Raw genomic sequence first — 26,520 nt, 5'->3', positions numbered from 1 at the left:
ATTGCCTTATCCAGACTTAATATGAGGGGAGTGTCTAGTCTTGCTGCAACTTGATATGCCATGTTTGGTTGATTTCCGTGGGAGACCTGCCCTTTTCTGAAGGGACACAGGAGGAGTAGAATGAGAAAGGGGTATAAAAAGTACCTGTGAGGGGTGGGGGTGGGGTAGGAGAGGAAACTGCTGTTGAGATATAATATGTGAGAGAAGAATAAATTTTAAAATTAAAAACAAATAAATTGAGCTTTGGTTTTCACAAATGCATTTGTATGTATATATGTACGTCCATAGTCAATATGGACATTTCTTTCCTGTATAATATTATAATTATATATACATAAATATTTATATGTATAATTATATATACATATACATATATATACATATATATATATATGCTTGCGTGTATCTCTGTGCATGTACGTATGTGCCTGCAGAATCAGAAGAGGGCATTGCATCCCCTGGAACTGGAATAATGGGTGGTTGTGAGCCATCACATAGGTTCTGGGAATAGAACCATGGCCCCCCTGTAAACAGAGTAGCCAGTGCTCTTAACTGCTCTCTAGGCCTTACATCGTCAGTCTTGTGCTTTTCCAGCACAAATGAGGGTAAGGATAATGATGTCAGTTTGCTACTCTGTAATATTTAACATTTGCACAGTTTGCATTAAAAGCATACTTTGTACTGAAAAGAATCCCTGTGTTGCTCATTCTCCTGTTTTTAAAGATTAATTTAGCCATGTGTGGTGGTACAGGCTTTTAATCCCAGCACTTGGGAGGCAGAGATATGTGGATGCGTGAGTGTGAGACCAGTCTGGTCTACAGAGTGAGTTTCAGGACAACCAGGGATATGCTCAGAAAACATGTCTTCAAAAAAAAGGAGCATTTATTATAAAATTTTAAGTGTGTGTGTGTGTGTGTGTGTGTGTGTGTGTGTGTGTACACCTAAGTGCATGTGTGCTCACGGAGTTCAGATGTGTGGAATCCATATGAAGCTGGAGTCACAGGTGGGTTTGAGCCACCCAGTGTGTGTACTGGGAATCGAACTCTGATCCTTTGCAAAAGCAGTGCTTTCTGTCAGTTGTTGAGCCATCTCTCCTGCCCCATTTTTCTCTTCTTAAAGTGGGGAAACTGAGGCCTATAAAGAAAGAAAGAGCTTATGATTTCTGCAGAGAAACTTTAATAACTGACTTCCCCCCCATTTTGTTTATTCTAGAGTGTAGTGTGAGAACACTGAATAGAGTACTGCATGATGAAATTCTTAATAAACCCATGGAAACACTGAAGCTTGCTATTCCATCAGGGATATATACTCTTCAGAACAACTTACTCTATGTGGCACTGTCAAACCTGGATGCAGCCACTTACCAGGTACCTGGATATAGTTCTAGTAATTCTTTTAAAAGACAAACAAAAACCTCAAATGTTAATAACATTGCTGTTTTCTTTTTTAGGTTACATATCAGTTGAAAATACTTACAACAGCATTGTTTTCTGTGTCTATGCTGGGTAAAAAACTAGGCATGTACCAGTGGCTCTCCCTAGTGATTCTGATGGCAGGAGTTGCTTTTGTACAGGTAACTATTCAAGATAAGCATGCCTTTCATTTCTGCCACAGTTTGAAACCTGGTCTGTTTTGCATAGAAAGTATGGTTCTATTACCTGTTCAAGCAAGTAAATGCTGACATATTTTTATGGCTCCATGTAAGTAAATACTGTATTAAGAGTATGTGATATGGGGTTGGGGATTTAGCTCAGTGGTAGAGCGCTTGCCTAGCAACCGCAAGGCCCTGGGTTCGGTCCCCAGCTCCGAAAAAAAGAAAAAAGAAAAAAAAAAAAGAGTATGTGATATGGGGCTGGAGAGATGGCTCAGTGGTTAAGAGCATTTGCTGCTCTTCCAGACGTCCTGAGTTCAATTCCCAGCAACCACGTGGTGGCTCACAACCATCTGGAATGGAATCCGAAATCTGGAATGGGATCCGATGCCTCTTCTGGTGTGTCTGAAGACAGTGACAGTGTACTTATATATAATAAATAAATGAATCTTTAAAAAAAAAGAGTATGTGATATAAGTAAGTAAATACATGAATTAATTTTTCATAGTAAAGAACTGAGCAGTTAGGCTATGGCATAGCTTTGGTCCTCAGTACCACACACAATCATGCATACACATGAACACACACACACACACACACAGACACACACACACACACACACACACACACACACACACACACACACACACACGCACTTCTTTTTTGTAGCTCTGGCTGGCCTGGAGCTTCCCTGCAGATGAGTGTGTCCTCAAACTCTGGCATTCTCCTGCCTTCTGAATGCTGAGATTCATGAGCTACTGTGTCTTTTTTTTCCTTTTTAAATTTATTCCTGTGTGTCTGTGTGGGTCTGTGCATATATGCATAGGTGTCATGTATCACTCTTTGTCAATTACTTTAGGCAGGGGCTTTACCTGAACCCAGGGCTTGTATTTTCTTGGCTAGGGTGAAGGCAGTGAGCCCCATTGATCCTGCTGTGTCTGCCTTCTGAGCTGGGTTACAGGTGTACACAGGATGCACAGGGTCACGTGGGTTTGCTGACTCAGTGTGGGCCTCAGTAGTGCACAGCACAATGTCTAAACTGATAAACTGGCTCTACTACTGTTTTATTCATATGTTAGTAATTGTTTTCTTTCAAAGATTTTTTTTTTTACCTAGAGGGAGGTTTTATTTCATTTATTTTTTATTTATTTAAAGGGTATTTTATTTTATTGTTTTTCATTTTTTTAACATTTGCTTTATGACCTAAAGTATAATATATTTTAGAGAAAAGTATATAATATCTAAGAATCTATACTCTTTACCTCAATGTTCTTTTTTTTTAAACTTTTTTTTTTTTTTTGGTTCTTTTTTTCAGAGCTGGGGACCGAACCCAGGGCCTTGCGATTCCTAGGCAAGCGCTCTACCACTGAGTACCTCAGTGTTCTTAATGGCTGTACTGTCTTTCCAGCAGCTATAGTTTGCTTTTTCAGATAAGATTTCGCCATCTTCTGCTTCAGCCCCAAGAGTGCTAGGACTGTAGGTTTGAACCAGTACTCTTGGCAAGAGAGAGAGAGAGAGAGAGAGAGAGAGAGAGAGAGAGAGAGAGAGAGAGAGAGAAGGAACAATCCAACAAAATGAGACATAGCACAACGGAACTCAGCTTTAAAAGCAAAACCAACCAACCAACAAACAAAACAGAATGTACAGGAAATAAGTTTAAGTTTTATGAGAGCCTTGGACTCTCTGAGATCATCAGTGATCCTGTAGATCTCTTAACATCTACCATCTTTATTGATACTGGTTTTTCTAACTCAAGAGCTTTCTAATGATTCCTTTTCTCACTCTCCATGGAGTCATTGCCTTCCACTTTGGCATTCCTTTTTTATTTTGTGTGTGTTTATGTGTATGTTGTATGCGTTTGTGTGCTTGGTAGCCACATAAGATAGTGGCTACACTATTTGCAGAGACATAGAATGTTGCCCCCCTCAAAGAAAGCATATTGAGTACTTACGTAGTAGAGGGCCCAGGGGGAAGTGGACAGTTTCAAGAGTCAAGGACTTTGTTGTCAGTATCATGTTGCTACAGTGAAGGCAAATTGAATAGGAAGTGAACCCTTTTTGTTGTTAAAGGGTGTTTAAGCTTGTATGGTACCACACTTATAATTCCCCCCTTAGGAGGCTGAGGCTGGAAGATTGCTGTGAGCTAAAGCTGGCCTGGACTATGTAATATCACCCCCATACCAAAAAAAAAAAAAAAAAAAAAAAACAAAACCAAAAAACCTTACCATTGAAAAGTCTCTAGTAACTATGAAAAGCATGGTTTCAACACTACTAAAGAGGAAGAGAGATAAATTTAAATAGAATGAGGATGGATAGCTAACTCTAATAGATAGGTAGATAATTAATAAAAGTGGTCAACAGACTTCAACCAAGCATACTTATCTGATAGAGATACAGAATAGTCTATCTAAAGGTAAGGAGTACAGATTCATAGATATCTTGAACTTTTCTCCAAAATAGATTGTAGGTTAGATCATAAAACATTGTTAAAAACTTGGGTTGGAGAGATGGCTCAGTGGTTGACTGTTGATTGCTTTTCCAGAGGTCCTGAGCTCAATTTCCAGCAACAACGTGGTGGCTCACAACCATATGTAATGAGATCTGATGCCCTCTTCTGGTGTGCCTGAAGACAGTGTACTCACACACATGAAATAAATTAATCTTTTTTTAAAATGTTAAAAACTGAAAGACAAAGAATTAAAAACAAAAACAAAACCACTCAACTTTAAATAAATAAAAAAAAACTCCCTCTAGACCAAAAACTACAACAACAACAAAACCAAAAAAACAAAACTGATATGTGAGTAAAATAGCTGAGGAATATGTCAGTTACTGCTATTTTGAAACATAATTTATATGAAAGCACAAAAGACCCTAATAGCCAAGTCAGCCCTGAACAAAAATAGCAATGCTGGCCATGCCTGGTGGCTCACTTAAAATCCCAGCACTGAAGACGTTGAGGCATGAATTTAGGGCTACCTAGTGAATTCTAGGTTACTGTAGGCTACAGTGTGAGATCCTGCCTCCTGCCTCCTGCCTCCTGCCTCCTGCCTCCTGCCTCCTGCCTCCTGCCTCCTGTCTCCTGCCTCCAGAGCAGTTTTGGAGGTATCACAGTACCTGTCTTCAAACTATGCTTTAGAGCTGTGATAATAAAAACAGCACGGCACAGGCACAAAACAGACATGTAGGCCCTCAGATGAGAAAGTCTCAGAAATAAATCCATGTCTTAGTATTTCTATTGCTGCAATGTAACACCATGACCAAAAAGCAAGTTTGGGAGGCAAGGGTTTATTTTGGCTTACACTTCATATCACTGTTCATCATCAAAGTCAGGAACTCAAAATGGCTAGAACCTGAAGGCAAAGGCCATGAAAGGGTGCTGCTTGTACTGGCTTGCTTCCCCTAGTTTGCTTAGCTTCTTTCTTAGAGAAAGCAATGGGCTGGGCCCTCGCCCACTGATTACTAATTGTGAAAATACCATATAGCTGATCTCATGGAGGCATTTCCTTACCTAAGGCTCCTTCCTCTCTAATGATGCTAGTTTTTTGTCAAGTTTACATGCAGCCAGCCAGTGCAGCATACATTAAAGAACAGCCTCTTCAACAAGTGGTGTTCAGAAGCTATGCATGTGTATCCACAGTGCAAGGCTAAGACTAGCCACATTCCCACCCAGCACAGAACTCGGTTGCAAATGGATTGAGGACTTTAATGTAAACCTTGGAGGATGTGAAAGGGAACAGGATAGCACTTAAGAGATAGCTCAGGGCCAGAACTCTTTGATAGATTCCAATTCAAGGAAACAGTAGCCAGAATTGCCAGATATGATTGCATGAAATGTAAAAGCTGCATGACATTGAAAACAGACCAAAGAGACCGTCAGGTGGGAAGAGGGTGTTCACTTCTTCCTCATCAGACAGGGTTAACATGCAGTTATATAAAGAACTGAAAAAAATAACCAACCAAGCATCCAGACATCCCAAGCCTATTAATAATCAGGCAAATGAACTGAGCAGATAGTTCTCAAAAGAAATACCAATACCGATACCATAAACACCTAAAATGTTCACCATTTTTGGCCGTTAGGGAAATGTAAATCAAAACTACACTGAGTCCATGTCCTAATTAGAATGGCTATTATCAGCAAAACAAACAACAAATAGTGGGGAAATCAATGTTACTGCTCCTCTGATTGGCATGTAATTCAAAGCAGCCAGTTAGAAAATAGAATGGAAATTTCTCCATGGGATTGAACTCAGGCTGTCAGGCTTGCAAAGCGAACACCTTCTCTATTGAACCATCTTGCTCAGTAAGTAAAAATATTCCCACGCGATCCAGCTTTACCATTTCAAAGTATATATTTGAACATACTACAGAGATATTAATATTTATTGCAGAGTTGCTCATAATACTTAAGTTATGGAACCAGTTTAAATGCCTATCTGTGTGTCAATGGATACTGTAATTTATATATATATATGGAGATTTATTTTTATATGAAAAATGAAATTATGTAGAACTGGAGATCATTATGTTAAGCAAAATAGCAGAATTTTGCAGTTGAAAAATGAAGACCAAGGGCTATCCTGGTGGTTCACACCTTTAATCCCAACACTTGGGAGGCAGAGGCAGGTGGATCTCCTTTTAAGGTCATTCTGGTACAGAGCTAATTCCAGGACACCCAGGGCTACACAAAGAAACCCAGTCTTTTTCTTAATTAGTTAATTAATTAATTAATTATATGTAAGTACACTGTCGCTGTCTTCAGACACACCAGAAGAGGGCATCAGATCTCATTACAGATGGTTGTGAGCCACCACGTGGTTGCTGGGATTTGGACTCAGGACCTCTGGAAGAGCAGTCAGTGCTCTTAACCACTAAGCCATGTCTCCAGCCCGAAACCCAGTCTTGGAAAAACAAAACAAAACAACCCCCAAAAAACAATAAAAAGGAGAGAGGAAAATCTAGATTAAAAAATGTGGGAAAATCGAAAGGGGCTATTTTGAGAAAGAAATAGAGCAGTGGGAATGCAGACAGTGTAGTAATGATGGAGGAGAGGGTATGGTCAGAGAACATGAAACACATGTATGAACATGTCATAATAAAAGCCACTGTACATGGATATACATAGTTTAAAATGTATAGTTTCATTAGAAGTGGCTCAGTAAGACTCAGAACATCAGAAGACAGAGACCTTTAGCAATGGTTAAATTATTACACCATGGTCAGTAAACATCCAAATCTTATGGATACTATGCCCAGTCTAGTAATTTAACCGACTTTCATGTTTTGATGAACTGTAATTTCCTTATAGTGTTTGTGGTTCCCTTCCCACCAGCTTCTCTTTCTACTATGCTTGAGGTATCTTATCTTCTTCCATGTGTATGTACTTGTGCTGAGGCGGTACCACAATGTGGAGGTCAGGGGACAGCTTGTGAGAGTCAGTCCCCTCCATCCATCATGTGGTCCCAGGGATAAGACCCAGGTTGCCAGTGCTGGCTGTAAGTGTCTCTACCCACTGAGCCATCTCACTGCCCTTTTGAGTCTTGGTTTTGTTTTTATTCAGTGGCCTTCAGATTCTCAAGAGCTGAATTCTAAGGACCTTTCAACTGGCTCACAGTTTGTGGGCCTCATGGCAGTTCTCATAGCCTGTTTTTCAAGTGGCTTCGCCGGAGTTTATTTTGAGAAAATCTTAAAAGAAACAAAACAATCAGTATGGATAAGAAACATTCAACTTGGTAAGTTTTAGAAGCTTTCTAATATATATCTCTAAATAACTGTACCACTCATGTATGGTGGTGCACATCTCTGATCCTAGCACTCATAAGGCTGAGGCAGGAAACCAACCAGGCTACACAGGGAGACCAAATCTTAAAAAGAACCAGACAAGTATTATGTTCTTATATTTGTAGATCTCCCTAAGTCTTAAGTATATAGGCCTTGAGTGCAAATGCGATGTTGACACAAAGAACTGGTAATGATCTTGCCCTTAGAAAACTGGATTTGAAATGAATGCCTTAGCTCATGATATAGAAAAATAGGTTGATGATCGGAGAGTGTAGCCTGCCCCTGCCCTCAATTATGGAGTCTTAGCATGTGTGAAGATGCTACAACTAATTTACATATTTTACTCCTACAATGTAAGAAGTTGGAAAGGAAGCAATTTTCATCTCTTTTACAGTCGTGACATGCTGTTTTATTTCAGGGTAATGTTTTGTCTTTTTACCCTACTCCTTCCTAACTGGTGGCAAATAGCTTAGAGGAGAAGAAAATGTTAGCATCGGTTACAACTGTTTAAAAAAACAAGAAAACAAAACAAAATGAAAATATTACTGTCTGAATGAATTACTATTTTGATTAAGTATAACTAAGATTGTATTTTAGAAGACAGAGAGAAAATGTAAAGTAAAAGAGGACCCAGGGCCAAATTGCCTGGATTCAACTACTGAGTCCATTTCATCGCATGGACTTGGGGAGAAGTTTCCTCATCAAAAATAAGAGTCAGCCCAAGAGGCCTGTAGTATGTTAGTGTCGGTATAAAAGATATCTAATACTACTAGTCAGTGGAATATCCGGCCACTATGGGAATGTGAAAGATCTATCTATATATACTGATGTAACTCATATGTATTCTTGTATACTGCTAGACAGCCTTCTGTCACTGTGACAAACACAAGATAGATCAGCTTACAGAGATAATGTTTGCCTCCTCTTAAAATTTTGGGGCTTCGAGCTGATGTTCCATTGATTTTGGGCCTGTGTCAGGGCAGGACATAACATCAGAACATGCAAGACAGAGGAAGCTATTTATTTATGGTAGCACAATAAATAGAAGTGGAGAAGAAGAGGCTAGGGATGCACAGTCCTGATCATAGGCTTGCAAGTGACCTATGGCTTCCCACCAAGCCCATCCTCATCGTGGTAAAAAGACAGAGAATAATTCTTGAACATTTGGTGGTTTGGAGGACTTTTTAGCTCCAACATGTACTAAATATGTATTTTAGTAATTGCCACATTTTAATTTTTAAGTTAAATTTTAAAATGTATGCCTTTGGGCATTTTTTAAAAGTCACATGCCATGGTTAGCTTCATACTAAATGAGGCGCATTCAATGGTTGAGCTTGTACAAATGAACTTTGCATGGTCCTCACAGTCTTCCTAGCTATAGCTTTATTTAAAACCATCACACATACCCTCTTTGACTGCATTCATCTTGTGTGCCATAGGATGTGGCCCCTGTAGGTGTCTATAGGCCACCGGTGCGCCAGGTCTGGAGGCTGTGTTGGCACGTGGGATTCAGCAGTGACGTTCACTGAGCCAGTTCTATCAGTGAGACTCAAGCAGTAAATACAGAACCCGATGATGGCTTTGACCACTTCTTAACCTCGAGTTTCGGTTATCAAGTATTGTACTTAAAAAAATCTTTAAAAAATAAGATTTATTATTTTTAAAAAACTTACAGATAAAGAACCTGAGCTTATACACGATTAGAATAGGCATTTGGACAGAAGCCTTGGCACTACACACTGGGTTTTGCACTTTTACTATGAAGTATATTTTTATGCACATGTCCTCTACCAAAACCAAAATAAACAAAAATTCATGAGAGACTTAGAACTAGAAAAACAGCTTTATATTCTCTTTGTAATTCATGTTCATTGCCTATCTTAACAAAAATTTTACAAAGAAACTATGTCCTATGTGTTAGCTTTCTTGTATGTAAGTATGAATGTTACTCAAACAAATGTGGTTATAGCAGTAGGAAAACTGATGATACAGTGGAATACTACGCAAGCATTTTATAAATGCTTGAATGGATCATCAATCTAATAATTCAAATTCTGTAATTTAAATATTATTATAGTGTTTAACAGTTGCTAAATTATTTTTAAAAATATTTTCATGCCTATCTGCTTATGTATGTCTTTTGTAGTCATCATATAGTATTATGTAAAATTCATTGTTTATATATAAATCAAGTGATTTGGTTTTTTCCCGAGGCAGGGTTTCTCTGTGTAGTCCTGGCTCTCCTGGGACTTGCTCAGTAGACCAGGTTGGCTTCAAACTCAAGAGATCCACCTGCCTCTGCCTCCCTAGTGCTGGGATCAAAGGCGTGCACCACCACCACCAACCACTCAAGTGAAGTATTTTTTTAAAGTATTCATCAAAAAGAAATAAGTTGTGCAGCTTGGCGCAGGCCTGTAGTCCCAGGACTTGGGAGACCAAGGCAACAGGTATAAGAGCTCCAGTCCAGTTTGTGTGCTAAATCCCATGCTGTCCTCCTATGCAAAGCAGGACCCTGCCATTGGAGTGAGGAGAGGAGTGGGAGGGCTGGGGAGGAAACAGGATTGTCTTCAGAGAAACTGCCACATGACCTGGATTTTACTTTCTTTTAGGTTTCTTTGGGAGTATATTTGGATTAATGGGTGTGTACGTTTATGATGGAGAATTGGTATCAAAGAATGGATTTTTTCAAGGATATAATCAACTGACATGGATAGTTGTTGTTCTACAGGTAAAGCATATAAATCTTTTATTTAATACTACTGAATATTGCTTCAATACAGAGAATTAAAATGGGAACTGGTGTGTTGGTATTTAAGGGATACAGACTTATTGATTGAAAGATAGCTAGATATAGATATGAATTTGCATGCAAGTAAAGTATCTATATACAAATAATAAATTAATTAATTAACTAATAATAGTAATTTAAAAGAAGAATTAAATAGTGAAGCTGGGCTATGTTGGTGCATACCTTTAATCCAGCACTCTGGAGGCAGAGGCAGGAGGATTTCTGTGAATTTGAATCTAGCTGGTTTACATAGTGAGCTGCAGGACATCCAGGGATATATAGAGAGACCCTGTCTCAAAAAAATATTTAATAGTTAAAACTAAGGGTAACTATAATTTGATTTTTCTGCTGCAAGTATCATTGCATAGAAAAGCTATAGTCAGCCCTTTAAAGATGGAAAGAGCCTCTTGAGATAATTACGCAAGTCATTAAGCTTTATTTTATATTTACCTACGAGAGTGTTTCTGTCAAATTTCTTCAGTGTGAATGTGGCTTTTGTGAATTGTTCAAGAGATGACTAATTTATCTCCAAAAATACATCTTGATATTCTGAAAAATATAAAAATAAAGAAATCATTTTCCTTAAAGCATACTTTGCTAGAGTTATTTGAAGTCATATGGCTGAGGACCTGGAAAGTAGAGAAGTGTAAAGGATAGTGGTGCTTTTAAAGTAGGAAGGGTGTTTTCATTTTGATAAAAGGAGGAAAAGACACAAAGGGGAAGTCAGAGAGCATTTAAAGTAGAGGTGTGGTGTACATAGGGAACTCATATATATTTTTACCTAGTTACAGGAAAGCTGTTCTTTAGGAGAGGGCTAAAACCGTTTGTTTGCTTTAGAGAGGATCTCTCTCCACATAGCTCTTGCTGGCCTCAAAGTCACAGGGATGCTGGACTCTGCCTAATGGCTGCTGGAATTGAGGCGTGTGCCACCACGCAACACTTTGTTTTAAGTTGGTATAACTGGTGTGAAGACTCCAACAGGGAATAAATAGATGAGTATTTCCCTGAAATATTGATTCAAACATAATTTATAGTAAGTCCAGTGGAATAATTCATGACTTTTTGTAAATTAAACTGCCATCATTTTAGAAGGCAGTTAGAGTGGGTATGCTTGGTTTAGTTTGGAAGCAGATATACAGGGTTTGGTAGAAAACAAAGCCAGGTCATACAGATGGTCTTTTATCAGTTTGAGGTAATTAGGGTGTGAGATTTTGGAATATTTGCATATACATAATGAGATATCTTGTGACTGTGACTCAAGTCTACACAAAATTTTGTTTTATGTATGAGCATACACATAGCTTAGAAATAATATTAATACAGCTTAAAGTCTACCTGCATTGTATGATTGACCCATCAAACAGGGAAGGTGTACATTTTCCATTTGTGCATGAAAGAAGTATAGGGTTTTGGAGCATTTTGGATTTTTGTATAGTGAAATCTTGTGTGTGTGTGTTGTGTATGCGTGTGTGTGTGTGTGTGCTTGTGCTTTGTCTGGATTGAACCCAGTGCCCTCATACCTACTAGGCAAGTAATTTTCGACTGAGCTATCGATCACTCATTAAGGTTTTTTGTTTGTTTGTTTGGTTAGTTGGTTGGTTTTTTACATATTTAATTTTACGCATATGTGTGTGCGCCTGAGTGTATGCATGAACATGTAATGCCTGCAGAGATGAGAAGAAACATCAGAACCCGTGGAACTGGAGTCACAGATGGTTGTGAGCTGCCTAACATGGGTGCTGGGAACTAAACTGCAAGAGCAGCAAGCCCCCTAACCACTGAGCCATCTCTGCAGCCTCCCCCAGCTCCTGTGTGTAAGGAGCCACAATCTAGAGTTTGAGAGCGATTGGTAGACGGTTCCTTATACGCTGTGGGGATAGCTCAGAGAACTTAGCTATCGTATGATCGGTTAGATTTGGGGTTTAATCTCTAGCACTGCAGAATAATCACTCCCAAACCAAACCAAACAGTACATCCTGACAGCCATAAGTAGATTTGAATGTAGGGGGAAATTGAAGAATAAGGCTAAAGGAGAAGACTGTTAGAAAGGAATTAAAAAGGCATTTTTCTTCAGACTTAAACTTCATATGTATTTGTTTCTTTAACTGTCCAAACAAGTGCTGTTTAATTATTGAATTTGATGAAAATAGACCATCTCTAATTTGATCAGCTTCTACTACAGCAAACTGTAGCTTGCTTTGATGGTCACATTGAGGGCTATGAAACAAAACTGGAAGTCTGTTGTTTTTAATGTTCATATGAATCATTTGCTGGGATGTAATTATATTTATAGAACAGAAGCCTTAAATCTTCCCTGAGAAATGAAATTGTTTTGAAAAGCAGTTTTATGTTCATTTTTAAAAAATACTCTATTAAAACTTTGACAGGCACTTGGAGGCCTTGTAATAGCTGCTGTCATCAAATATGCAGATAACATTTTAAAAGGATTCGCGACCTCCTTATCCATAATATTGTCAACAATCATATCTTATTTTTGGTTGCAAGATTTTGTGCCAACCAGGTAAAATACTCTTTTCTACTTATCTTTTTTTCTTTCCATTCTAATTCTTTCTTGTATGTCTTATTTTGTTGTTAGTATTTCCGTGATTCCATTTAGGTTTGCTTATTTACTTTCCAAAGGTTCATTAAGTGGCCACTCTGTGCCCACAATCTCTCTGCTGGATCTGGAAAGAAAAACAGCCTATGAATGAGATGGGCGTGTTCAAGAAGGTCATAGTGACTAGAAAACCAGACAGATAAATCCTAACATGGTCAGCATGTGAATGGCAGTATATGCGCAGCTCATTAAAAAGAGGGCTCAAGGGGGTTGGGGATTTAGCTCAGTGGTAGAGCGCTTGCCTAGGAAGCACAAGGCCCTGGGTTCGGTCCCCAGCTCCGAAAAAAAGAACCAAAAAAAAAAAAAAAAAAAGGGCTCAAATCATTGAAATAATCATAGTATGATAGATTTTCTCTTTATAATGAATAGAGCACATAGCTGAGCAGGGTAACAAATATGCAAATAATGTATCAGTCACAGTGTGATAAGTGGGGAGTGAGTCTGGGAAAGTAGACCTGAATCATCAATAAACACTTGTTGATAGAAAGAGAGTTGTGGTTGAGAGACTCGGGTCTTCCATGATAACCACTGTCAGGAAAAAGTACATGGAGTCAAACGGCCGAATTTACAGAAGGGGAGGGGGAGTGTGAAGGCTGATGTTGGACGGAGCATACTGGCTCCTGCCTCACTCATGAAGGCCTGGTGAAGCTGTACACGTTTGAGGCCAGCTTGGGCTACATGGTGAAACCATGTAACAAATAAAGCAAAGCAAAGCCTCTTGTCACAGGAAGGGTAAAGACCAGTGAGCCTGCTCGTCAGATTTTTTTGTTTTTAAGTTGAAGGTAATAACTTTGAAGCATTAATAAAAATCTTAAAGCCAAACCTAATCTATGACTCTAGCTGCATTAAAACTGTGTATAACAAGTTACAATTGTTGTCTGGGTTTTGTCCAGTTCTATGAAGTATACTGTATTTCTACATACATAGAATCAAGAGGAAAGCGTGGGATATTCCCTCCTCTTAAACACCCTGTAAACATTGGTCTTGAGTTTTATTATTACTTTTGATTTTGAATAAATTCATCTAAGTTTAGCATAAAATAATGAAATTTTTTATATCTTATGGGGTTTTTTGGGGGTTTTTTTGGTTTGTTTGTTTTAACATTTTGGACCTTGTGGAATGAATCCCATACAGAGTGTGTATGTATTGAGGTATGTACTGCACCATGGAGTGTAGGCTTAAAGCCAGGCTCTGCACGGCCTCCTACCTCCTACCTATCTGGGACTTCGGGCAAGTTTTTAAAGCCTGTAAAGCCTTTCCTGAAGGTACAAAATGCAGCTAATCCTTGTACTACTTCAAGTCACTCAGGAAGCAAAGGCTCCTGGAAGTGCTTGACATTTATTACTATGTATCTGGGATATTTCTTTCCCAAATACAACTGTTTTTATAGTACGGATATATAGTAAAGATACAGTACAGTAAAGAACTTAATTTGCTTTTAAACTGACTTTCTCCTTTTCTTTTTCTTCATCCTATTTAGTGTCTTTTTCCTTGGAGCCATCCTTGTCATAGCAGCTACTTTCTTGTACGGTTATGATCCCAAACCTGCAGGAAATCCCACTAAAGCATAGTCATGTCCTATCCCTAATTGGATTTCACAATGGTGCCCTAGGAGCCTCAACATTAATCTTGCCCAGAGGACTTCTGCAGATTCTATGAAGAAATCATCATGCTAAATCTGATCACTCTGTTGAGATGGTTTGAAAATGTGTAGCCTTCAGGATGAAATGTGTATATCATCTGCAACCCAAGCTTGGAAGTGTGTCCAGGAAGTCGGGTTAGAGGGGATACTGGGAGGAGGCCTTAAGTCTGAGCTCGTAATGACCTCAGCCCTTTAGTTGCTGCAGAACGGTCCATTGCAGCCTTTGCAAGAGCACACACATGCAAATAAATACCAAGGTTTGCAAGGTAGATCTGCCTACACTTATCACCTGTTCTTAACCTTACTCTTTCTGTACAGAGATATCAAGTTACATGAACTATTTAAAATGGAAATTTATAATCATCTATAAAGCTGTGAACAATTATAATTTAAAACCATTTTCATGTATCTGGGATTTTTATATTTATACAGAAGATTACTAAAGAAAGGATTGGTAAATTTTATTTGTTTAATTCCATAAGACTTGATGAAGTAGTAATCTGGGTTTGAATCATTTAAATTTAATGTAGAAAGAGTCTATCCCTCTATGTGTGTCTTTTGACCATTTACTACTTTGGCTGAAGCAGTTTGGTTCTTTCTACGCTAGAGTAGTCAGTGACTGGCTCTAATGAGGTTTACCATCATTTCCCAGTTGTGCTTCTTTTCTCATTATTCTCATTATTATCTTAAATTGAATCTGTGTGTGTGTTGCCATTAAAACTTTTAAATGAATTTAAAGGGATTAAATACTCATTTAATAATTGAAAATAAAATAACTGTCCAGTCTCCATGTGGAGAAACATAAACTATGAAACATATATTGTATGTAGTTTTGAAATGGAGAATTTTCTTGTTAATCTGCAGTGGGAATTTCTTTTAATCTGCAACTGTTGACAGAAACAACAATCATTAGTATAGTATAAGTTCTATCAGTGGACCATGATCAAACTGACATTCCCTACTGCATAATGTTACTGTCTTTTTCCTTTTCCTTGTATTTTTGGTTGTGAGCCTAGCCTTTAACAGCTAAGCCATCTCTCCAACCCATCTTTTTTCTTTTTTCTTAAAGCATATTGTTATTTTTTTTTTTATTCTTAAGGCAGATTTTCATTATATAGACCAAACTGACCTTGAACTCACAAATATCTGACAGCTTCTGCCTGCCAAGCGATGGGATTGGGTATGGGCTGCTCTGCCCACCTCACTACATTGTTTTGAGTTGCATTGTATTTTAAGTTCTAAGGCTATTTAGAAGTTTTTATGTCTTACAGCCCACTCTCCCCAGAAACCCTCTGATCATGTGTATGGAAGACAGGCCCGCCTTCGGGTTTCCTTTCTGGGATTCCCATGAGTGCTTCTGGGAAGGAAAAAACATTTGCTTTAAAATAGTAGGTTTTCTTTCTTTTTAACACTGGAGTTGAGGATACAAATTATAAGTTATTTAATAATAGATTCAAAGGAAAGGGAATATATTAGAAATAGTAAAATAAAGTGGGAGGCAAAAATGCGTTATATATTTGGAATATAATTTATTTAATTATTTGACCATATGCAGAATTACCTATTGAATATAAGCTCTATTTTATTCTTTCATTTATATTGTATATATTTTAAAACTTTGTTCTAATAGATACAAACCTATAAAAAGGTAACTATTTTTTATGTAGTTCCAATAGATTTTGTTAAATGGAGTTTGACTCAAAAAACACTATTGTTAAGAACTGTAAGGTTCCCTTGGCAACCTTGGATTGGCTATTTGATCTTGCCAGAGCAGATGTACTTTCAACAATGAACGTGGCTAACCACTTCCATTCAGAGTTTCAAAGTGCTTAAAGTGATAGACTATTTAACGTCATTGCTCCAGTGAGGATAAAGTGATAGCAGGCTTTCTGAATGCCAGGTTTGTGGTCTTCAGTGACCGCCTTTAGAGACTGAGTAACTATTTTGATCATGGTGTGACTAAGTGCAACCCAGATCTTGCAAATTCAAGAGGACAGATACATGTTCTGCTCATATTAAAGCATTGTGTAGGCAAGTGTGGATTCAAAATTAATGGTTACTTAGTTCTAGAGTACCCTGTCTTAACCCTACAGAGACATAGACAAAGAAGCAATTGGATGGCAAGGTTGTTAAAGTTATAGTACGTTTTATGTGTCTGCAAGTCTTTTATGCATCATTTATAGTTTTCTTCCCTAGTCAGTTAAAAAGTAATTGGGCTGAATGTATAGTCTAAAAATCTATAAGAAAATACTAACATTTGGGGGAAATAGGCTTGTAACCTAGACTGGGTCATAGATATTGATGCTGGAACTTTGTGTAATGTAGTTTGTGTTTTGATGACATTCAAAAGTATTATTGTATCATGCTTTTATAATTACTCATCAACTATTTAAACTTTATTCTCTTAAAGGGTGTACTTGTTATTTCTCAGCTGCTTTCACTAAATGAGTGTGTGAGTTCATGGGGAAGAGTGCCAGTTGAGGGCTGTGTTAGTCAGGCACAGTGCACTGGGAAAGAGCTCGATGCCACAGGCAAGCCCCTCAGGGCGGCAACAGCAGCTCTTTACTGATGGCTCTCAAGTTGTAACAGAACATAGACTTTAAAGATTCAGAGCTGAAATATTTACATCAATTTCTGTGGAATGACACAGAATTTCATATCAAGGAAAGGAGGCTTGATATTTAAACCAGAGTCTATTAAGAAATTCCAAAAGGAAATTAATCGACATTCTGCTCTAAATCCTAAAAGAGAATACTAGACTTTTAAAATGTCATTATACTGTCATTCAACTGAAGTGTTTTTGTTTTGTTGTCTTTTTGAGGTAGCATGTTAACTATGCCGCCCTGGCTGCCCTGAAACTTACTGGGTAGACCAGGCTGGCCTGGAAGTCACAGAGATCTGCTGGCCTCTACCTTCAGAGTGCTGGGACTAAAGGTGTGTGCCACCACCCCATTTGAGTTTTGTTTTATTTAGTTTTTAAAGAAAGGCTTTAGTGCCATTCATCCTATTTAAACATTCATTGTAGAATATTTGATTACTATATCTTTCCACGGGATTTACAAAAAAGTAATTCTGTTATATTGAAAGTCATCTCAAGGATCTCCAAGATATTTAAAGAAGTTATAGGGCCAAAGAAAATGCACCTTTATCACAGTCTGGTCCTGTGTGCCTTGCTTTACCAAACAAATACCTGGCCTTTATGGAGAATATTAGAGAATTTACAACTTTAGACATATACTTGAAAGTGGAATTTTGGGGCTGGGGATTTAGCTCAGTGGTAGAGCGCTTACCTAGGAAGCGCAAGGCCCTGGGTTCGGTCCCCAGCTCCAAAAAAAAAAAAAAAAAAGAAAGTGGAATTTTTTTCAAGAATAACTATAATCCTAGCTTTTGGTTGTTTCAACATTTCCCCTTTAAATCTACTGTCTAACAACCTGATACTAAGTATCCTATCGAAGCATCGATAAACAGCACTTGCTTAAGTGAGTTGTGATACCTGCATCATGATTCAGGTTTGAGACTTTAACAGTTGTATATAATTATTCGTTTGTTGTTTCTCTTCTTGTAAGACATGATTTGTTGTGATTTAAAACTATTTTTAAATGATTTTGACCCTAAATTGATATATGTCTGTATTTCATTTACATAAAGTTATTTTTTGAGGTTTGGGAATGTGATTTGTATGTTTAAATTTTTATGGATACATAATTCAAAGGAATGTATAAACTGTCTTTTATTAAGTGGATTTTTTTTTTTATGAGAATATGTAAAGTTTATTAATAGTCAGGGGTAAGAGTATAGATTTCTTTTTTTTTATCACATCGGGATACATTTATATCTTGGAACATCTCATAAATGACTTCTTCCTTTTCCTCAGTCTTTAAATTACACACCATTTATAGTTACATTAACTAAGGTCACCATAAAGTGGAATATGTAACTTGTTTGTCCAAAATTATTACCAAAACAAGTGAATTTCAAATAAATGCCTTCTCATAGCCTCCCATCTCCCTGGGGATAAAGTGGTCAGCCCACCTTTGTTAGCCCTTTCTCCACTCTACTGGCTACCTGTCTTCTGTGAGTCTAGTTTTTTTTTTTTCTCTCTCTTTTTTTTTATTACCTTGAATATTTCTTTTTTTTTTTTTTTTTTACTTTTTTTTTTTTTTTTTTTTTATTAACTTGAGTATTTCTTATATACATTTCGAGTGTTATTCCCTTTCCCGGTTTCCGGGCAAACATCCCCCTCCCCCCTCCCCTTCCTTATGGGTGTTCCCCTCCCAACCCTCCCCCCATTGCCGCCCTCCCCCCATAGACTAGTTCACTGTGGGTTCAGTCTTAGCAGGACCCAGGGCTTCCCCTTCCACTGGTGCTCTTACTAGGATATTCATTGCTACCTATGAGGTCAGAGTCCAGGGTCAGTCCATGTATAGTCTTTAGGTAGTGGCTTAGTCCCTGGAAGCTCTGGTTGCTTGGCATTGTTGTACTTTTGGGGTCTCGAGCCCCTTCAAGCTCTTCCAGTTCTTTCTCTGATTCCTTCAATAGGGGACCTATTCTCAGTTCAGTGGTTTGCTGCTGGCATTCGCCTCTGTATTTGCTGTATTCTGGCTGTGTCTCTCAGGAGCGATCTACATCCGGCTCCTGTCGGTCTGCACTTCTTTGCTTCATCCATCTAGTCCAATTGGGTGGCTGTATATGTATGGGCCAAATGTGGGACAGGCTCTGAATGGGTGTTCCTTCAGTCTCTGTTTTAATCTTTGCCTCTCCCTTCCCTGCCAAGGGTATTCTTTTTCCTCATTTAAAGAAGGAGTGAAGCATTCACATTTTGATCATCCGTCTTGAGTTTCGTTTGTTCTAGGGATCTAGGGTAATTCAAGCATTTGGGCTAATAGCCACTTATCAATGAGTGCATACCATGTATGTCTTTCTGTGATTGGGTTAGTTCACTCAGGATGATATTTTCCAGTTCCAACCATTTGCCTACGAATTTCATAAACTCGTTGTTTTTGATAGCTGAGTAGTATTCCATTGTGTAGATGTACCACATTTTCTGTATCCATTCCTCTGTTGAAGGGCATCTGGGTTCTTTCCATTTTCTGGCTATTATAAATAAGGCTGCGATGAACATAGTGGAGCACGTGTCTCTTTTATATGTTGAGGCATCTTTTGGGTATATGCCCAAGAGAGGTATAGCTGGATCCTCAGGCAGTTCAATGTCCAATTTTCTGAGGAACCTCCAGACTGATTTCCAGAATGGTTTTACCAGTCTGCAATCCCACCAACAATGGAGGAGTGTTCCTCTTTCTCCACAACCTCGCCAGCATCTGCTGTCACCTGAGTTTTTGATCTTAGCCAATCGCACTGGTGTGAGGTGAAATCTCAGGGTTGTTTTGATTTGCATTTCCCTTATGACTAAAGATGTTGAACATTTCTTTAGGTGTTTCTCAGCCATTCGGCATTCCTCAGCTGTGAATTCTTTGTTTAGCTTATTAAGTGGATTTTTAGATGATAAATTCCTCATGTCAGGTTTTGGTACCATTATTATCTATATTTAATAGATAAGGGAAATAGATTATTTTCATAAATAACTACATATATTTTTCTATATTTCCACTTTCCCTTTATACCTGTGTCTGATTTAATCTGAGGATTGGTTTCTTATTTTTATATTTCAGGAATGAATTGCTTATCTTCATCTCTTGGCAACTTTTTTATCACAAGTGATTTCACTTTCTTTTCTTGGTTTTAGCTAGAAACTAGCTTTTATTTCAAATGGTTAGACTTTCTCTATATAGTGATCACAGCCCAGAAGTATTTTGTTTGAAATAAAATACATCTTTGCTGCTGACAGGTTCAGTAGTTACTCAGGGTCTTTCCTTTACCGAGTGGGGTCGCTTCTGTAACACCCATGCAGTACCAGGCCAAAGTGACGTAGCAGCACACACATGTATCCCCATGTCTACTCCCATCTAGCCACACACGGGATGCTTTAAGAGCCCAGGAAGGTTAAAATCTCAGCGTTTTAAAAACAAAGTTTTTGTCAAGTTCTCATGAAAAGCACTAAGTGAAAATGTCCACTGTGACTTTCTGTGTTCGCACACTTGTTTTGAGACTAGAGACGTAGCTTCAGTGGTTACAACATGTATTGCTCTCTTAGAGAACTCACATTTCATTCCCAGCAACCTCAGTAGACAGCTTACAATTATCTAATTCCAGCTCCAGGGGATATGAGGCCTCTGTTCTCTACCAGCCCTTGTATTTATGCACATACACACATACAGAGAGATACCTACATGTAAAATAAAATAATAAAAGCCAGGTGTGGTGACATATGCCTTTGTTCTCAGGACTTGGGAGGCAGAGGCAGGTAGATCTCTGTGAGTTTAAGGCTGTCCTAATCTATATAATGAGATACTATCTCAAATTAAACAAACGAACAAAAAATAAGGGAATAATTAAAAATAAAAATTTGCCAGGCATGGTGGTACACATGTTTAATCCTAGCCCTTGGGCGGTTCAGGCAGATGTTTTGAGTTTTAGACCATGCTGGTCTACAGTGGGAGTTATAGCATAATCAGGGCTACATAGTGAGAGCCTGTCTCCAAAAAATAATGAGAAACCTTTCTTTTGAAAAGGCCTCTTTTGCTAGGAGCACATCACAAGCTAGATGAACTGGTACAGCCTTGTAATCTAAGTTCTCCTGGGGCTGAGGCAATGGGGTTACTCGAGGTCAGTGTGGGCTACAGGCAAGTCTCAGGGTGAGCCTGCATTTCACAGGGGAACCCTGTCTCATCTACTTCCCCCTTTCTTTTTCCTTTTTTTCTTTTCTCTTTTTCTTTCTTTTCTACTTCCTTCTTAATTATATTCTGAGAATTTCCTGTTTTCCATTTATTTTATTTTCTCTCCATTTTCCTTATCAGTTAAATTTGATTTCATATTAAATATTTGGTTTTAGCCATCTCTCCAGCCCAAAGATGATATTGTTAAGGAATATAAAGAGCATTTGCCACTTAAGTAGCTTTAATTCTGCTGTGATGGACTGTGCCAGTGTAGCTATGTCATGGCCTCATGGGCTGTGTGTGTGAGACATTTTTTTTGTTTGTTTGTTTTATTTTGTTTTTTGTTTTAAAGATTTATTTATATATGTGAGTACACTGTTGCTCTCTTCAGAAGCACCAGAAAAGGGCACTGGATACAGATGATTGTGAGCTACCACGTTGTTGCTGGGAATTGAACTCAGGACCTCTGGAAGAGCAGTCAGTGCTCTTAACCACTGAGCCATCTCTCCAGCCCAAAGATGATATTGTTAAAGAACTCCTTTTATTGTTGATTTTAGTTTTGAGACCGTGTCTCACAATCTACCTTGGGTTGTCTTAAAGCTTGTTGTGTAGCTAAGGCTGACTGCAAGCATTTCCTATTCCTGTAGCCTCCTGGGCACTGGACTTTCACCATTCCACCTGGTAGAGCATTTAAAATACTTCTTAAAATTATATTTTCATTGTATGGGTGTTTTGCCATGTAGATCTGTGCAGTCCTTTTATACCTGGTGCCCAAGGAGATCAAAAGAAGGTATTGGACCCTGTGGTACTGAAGTTACAGATAGTTGTGAGCTGTAATGTTGGTTCTTGGAATTGAACGTCAGTCCTTTGGAAGAACATCTATTGCTCTTAACCTCTGGGCTATCTTTCCAGCCCCATTAAACTACATGTAAAAACATTTAGGTGCTGGAAAGATGGCTCAGTGGTTAAGAGCACTGACTGTGCTTCTAAGAGGTCCTGAGTTCAATTCCCAGCAACCACATGGTAGCTCACAACCATCTGTAATGGATTGGATGCCCTCTTCTGGTGTGTCTGAAGACAGCTACCAGCTACAGTGTACTCATATACATTAAAAAAAATAATTTAGTGTGGGGGAGATGAGGGGCATGGGAGCTTCTGTGAGGCCCATGTGTAAGTCAGAGGTCAATTTGTGGGTCTAAATTGGGTTCAGGGATCAAGCTCAGATCATCAGCCCTGGCAACAAGCCCCTTTACCAGCTAAGATATCTCACCTGCCTCCATTAAAACAATTTAAAGTGTTTTAATTCTATATATGACTGTCTACATGGTAAGTACATGAGTGTGAGTGGAGGCCAGAAGAAAGTGTCTTGACACCATGTAGTTAGAGTTATTGATGGCTGTAAGCTGACAGATTGGCTGCTAGGAAACAAACTTTAGTCTTCTCAAAAAATAGGTAAGTGCTCTTAACCACTGAGCCATCTCTCTAGAACGTTTTTTTTTAAAATTTTACCTAGCTTTTCATTTTGAAACATGCAAAACATAAAAACTGAAAGCTTCACATACCACCCAGATGTATCAGCTAGCATTTGTTTTAGAGCTTTACTTCTGTCAGGACATTTGACCCCTAAATGTTTCAGCTTGTATGACCCTAAAACATTTTCCTTATTGACCTCAGTTCCATTAACACACTTAAGAAAAATTCAATTCAGATTTTATCAAGCTCATAATGAAATATTTCCAGTTGTCTTTAAAATGACTTTTTACTGGATTTTGGGTTCAAGTGAGGATTGAAGGTTGAAGTTTGTTTTCTCTTTGGTCTAAAACACAGTTCCTCAATTTCCATTGCTGTCCTAGGACAAGACTTCTGAAAACTTAAAGCCTCTCACACCCTTTTGTGTTGAGCAAAAGGACTTGCTCTCTTTACTCTTCAGCTGAAAGCAAGGTCATAGGCTGTTACAGGTAGGTTAATGGCTGGGCAAGGGTAGTTTGATTTTTTTCAGAGTCTCTCTGTGTACCACTGGCTGTCCTGGAACTCACTATGTAGACCGGATTGTCCTGGAACTCAGAGATCTACCTGCCTCTGCTTCTGAGTTGTGGGATCAAAGACCATAGGCTACCATGTTTAGCTATGAACTATTTTTTTTTAAAGATTTATTTTTTTATCTTCTGTATAGTTTCTCTGTTTTCACACCTACCAGAAGAGGGACTCAAATCCCATTAAGATTGTTGTGAACCACTGTCATGGTTTTTGTTATCTGTCTCCTTATAGTGAAACAGTTTGACTCCTAATATTAACATACTTTTATTGTGAATTTAAATGCAACAATACCGATATTCTAATGATAAACATACTGTATAAAATTAAGTTTACTTGCATTTTTTATTAAAGTGTAGCCTGTTCACTAAAGATGTACATTAAAAGCATCTATTTAAAATTTAATATACTTAAAAGCATATATTTAAAAGTAAGGCCAGGCATGCCAGCATACACTTTTTTTTAATTTAATTTTTTTTTCCACGTGGAGAAGTTTAATGAGAGAAGAAGAGTAGAAGAGGGAACAAGTAGAGGCTGGCCATGAGCACGTGGAGGGAAGGGGGGTATGGGGAGAGAAGGGACAGGGACAAAGAGGGCATGAGAGCAGAGAAAGGTAAGAGTTAATTGAATTTTTTATTCATTTTACATCCTACTCACTGCTCCCTCAGTCCTCCCCTACTTCTTCCCTTCATCTGGCATACCCTTTTGATCCCAGGATTCAGGAGGCAGAGGCAGGATGATCTTTGTCAGTTCTAGGACAGCCAGTCCTATGTGGTGTGACCCTGTCTCAAGAAAAAAAAAGGAATTAAGGTCTTCTCTGCATGGTTATTAGTGTAACAAAAATAAGTTCACTAGTTTTTATTTGTATAGTTTTATAAATTTAAGCTTTTATTGAATTCACCATTTTTTAAACCAGATTCAAAAGCTAAAACTATTTGAGTGAAATATTCTAGTTCACAGAGAAGTCTGCTTAGTTTGTCTGTCCCACTCCACTGGCAAGCGCCTTCCTTCTGTGGGAGTAGTGTCCACCAGGTTAGAGCTCGGTTCCTCTCGGAAAGGCGAACACATATGTCACTATATTACAGTGGTGAGGCTTTTTCTGAGGTCTACATATTCTCAGTGATCAACTCTACACCTACGTTGATTTGGGGCTCACCTCGCTAAGTTGTTTAAACTACTTTCATGGGCACTGGCTCTCACCTAATTGTCTATGTCCCTAAATTCAGTGAAGACTGTCATGCTTGTTCTACCCTGTCAGATTTTTATTAGTTGTGTTATTTTTATTTAGGGAACAAACATACTATTTTTTTAAACCGTAGTCTGAAAACAACTGTCAAGCACTATTGTAGGTATTCAAATTAGCTTAACTACCTGACAATAACTATATTTTAAAAGTAACTTTGGGGGTTGGGGATTTAGCTCAGTGGTAGAGCGCTTGCCTAGCAAGCACAAGGCCCTGGGTTCAGTCCCCAGTTCCGAAAAAAAGAAAAGAAAAAAAAAGTAACTTTGATAAAGCTGAAGAATGATTTTGGGAGGCCATAAAAGGTTGGAGTTACCATATTTTTTTTTCGTCTGGCTCTCATGTAGCCCATGGCTAACCTTGTACTTCCTGTAGAGGCTGTCCTTGAATCCTGGTCCGTCTCTTTCTACATCACAGATGCGTCCAAAATAAGCTCTCAGGATTAGATACAAAGTCTCTCCCACTCTCAGCAGCTTCAGGTTGGACGTCAAGATAGTTTCTATATGAGGATTTTATTTTTAAAGTAAGTATGATGAAAAATCTTACCACCCAAGATGCTTTTCTTTTCCCATCCATGAAACTTGGTTTATTTTCCATTCCTTGTCGGCATGGAAGTAGAAGGAACAGGACATCCAACCAGGTTTATTTTTAACGTTTTATTTTGAAGTTTACACAAAAGCTACAGTGACTCTCACATTCATGTGTGCCCCATACTTTCTCCTTTACCTTGTCTAATAGTTACTTATGCCATGTAACAAGTCTACCCCCGCCCATTTTTAAGACAGGTCTCATAGCCCACCCAGGCTGGTCCCAGATTTATCCTTGAATTTCTGACTCTCCTTCGTGCCAGGATCCAGGCATTCACTTCCATGATTGTTGGGGATAGAGTCCCCAGCCCTGTGCTTACAGGAGGAGCACTCCTAAAGAGACAACTACCCCACCCCAGTGAAGTGGCTAAGCTGGGTATTCCTAGCTGAAAGTCTCATAAAGTCTGCAGTCAGCTCAGGGCTGGACCAGGCATAGAGGGTCTGTTTCCGAGACAAACCACAAAGCTTTGTAGGTTTCAGCTCCACAGAGAGCGGCACCTCTCCATAGTTCCTCTGGTATTATGGCATAACAATCGACAACCCCTGACTGAAGTGAATGAAAAGCCTAGCAAAAACATGCACTAGTGCCTTTTATGACCTTTCCTCTGAGGTCAGTGCTGTCACTTCTGCTTTGCCCCGTTAAAACAGGGGCAGCACTAACAAGCCAGGAGAGGAAGCCAAGAAAGGATTTTCATTGAGTTTTTGAACATTACCATACTTAGAACCACCACATCCAGGCTCCCTGTTTCCACATCTCAGTTTGTCTCATTTCCCTTCATCGAACAGTTTGTGGGTGGATAGCATGCCCTGTGCTCGTTCACTACTTAGCACTGACGGTATATTTAAGAAAAAGGTTTTCATCAGTTACCAAAATGAAGACTTTGCCAGACATGGTGGCACATGACTTTGATCACAATATGAGAAGGTAGTCAGAGAGATTTCTGAGTTTAAGGCCAGCCTGATCTACACGATGAGCTCCTGCCTCAGATGTCAGCACTGAGCACATCATACTTCATATTCCACCTGTGTCTGCTCTTTCTACCAGTCTTCTAGTCAAAAATGATTTTTAAAACCCTATAAAGTATGGCATCTAGTTTGGACTGGTAGGGAATGTACTGCGGCTAGGGAGTGTGTAAGCCAGCATGACCTAGCTGAGCATCAGATCAACAGCTAAAACACCTCTACGTGCTACCGACCATCCTGGGAAACTTTCCCGTTCCCTTCTGTTCTGTTTTGGTGCCTGACCATCTGAGAAACTATTTGTCAGATCTGAGTAGGTAAAAACTTTTTGAAACTTGAGTTCTTTCATCTGTGAAGGGGAAACTGTTAACATAGCCACCACTCCGCACCTTAGAAGGGAGAAGATAGCTCAACCACCTAGCTCCACCGGGTCCCGGGGCACCTCCCAGTCCTCCGCTAATGCGGAGTTGGAGGGGCGTGGCCGCAGCGCGGGGGCGTGGCTGCG

The 26,520-nt window shown here is 38.8% G+C and overlaps 2 protein-coding genes and 1 long non-coding RNA gene across 8 annotated transcripts in view; 2 read left to right on the top strand and 1 right to left on the bottom strand.

The window, feature by feature from the left end:
- The window catches only part of Slc35a3 (solute carrier family 35 member A3), a 39,218-nt gene extending 21,128 nt beyond the window's left edge, over positions 1-18,090 (top strand). Inside the window, exons 2-7 of one of the 2 annotated variants that reach the window (XM_063281941.1) lie at positions 1,213-1,367; positions 1,451-1,573; positions 7,154-7,325; positions 9,984-10,102; positions 12,550-12,683; positions 14,260-18,090. In XM_063281941.1, the coding sequence (XP_063138011.1) occupies positions 1,269-1,367; positions 1,451-1,573; positions 7,154-7,325; positions 9,984-10,102; positions 12,550-12,683; positions 14,260-14,350 (738 nt within the window). In that variant the 5' untranslated portion in view covers positions 1,213-1,268 and the 3' untranslated portion in view covers positions 14,351-18,090. The remainder of the gene's footprint in view (positions 1-1,212; positions 1,368-1,450; positions 1,574-7,153; positions 7,326-9,983; positions 10,103-12,549; positions 12,684-14,259) is intronic. The other variant, NM_001012082.1, reaches the window with a different exon arrangement.
- Positions 865-26,520, bottom strand: LOC102548510 (uncharacterized). 5 transcript variants are annotated; one of them, XR_010063929.1, is made up of 5 exons: positions 26,405-26,520; positions 24,828-24,967; positions 10,613-10,711; positions 8,781-10,451; positions 865-1,134 (listed from the first exon to the last, which is right to left on the bottom strand). It is a non-coding gene; the product is annotated as an uncharacterized LOC102548510 (long non-coding RNA). The 5 variants fall into 5 exon arrangements; XR_010063928.1 differs by lacking the exon at positions 865-1,134 and having other exon boundaries at positions 3,088-9,009; positions 10,346-10,451; XR_005501227.2 differs by lacking the exon at positions 865-1,134 and having other exon boundaries at positions 3,088-10,451.
- Mfsd14a (major facilitator superfamily domain containing 14A) overlaps positions 17,218-26,520 on the top strand; it is a 41,800-nt gene continuing 32,497 nt past the window's right edge. Inside the window, exons 1-2 of the mRNA XM_063281103.1 lie at positions 17,218-17,355; positions 23,048-23,152. The gene's annotated coding sequence lies outside the window, so the exon portion shown is untranslated. The remainder of the gene's footprint in view (positions 17,356-23,047; positions 23,153-26,520) is intronic.

The sequence above is a fragment of the Rattus norvegicus genome, chromosome 2, assembly GCF_036323735.1.
Source record: "Rattus norvegicus strain BN/NHsdMcwi chromosome 2, GRCr8, whole genome shotgun sequence".
Taxonomy (NCBI): Eukaryota; Metazoa; Chordata; class Mammalia; order Rodentia; family Muridae; genus Rattus; species Rattus norvegicus.
Note: the sequence above shows the minus strand (reverse complement) of the source record. Positions and strands in the feature narration are given on the sequence as shown.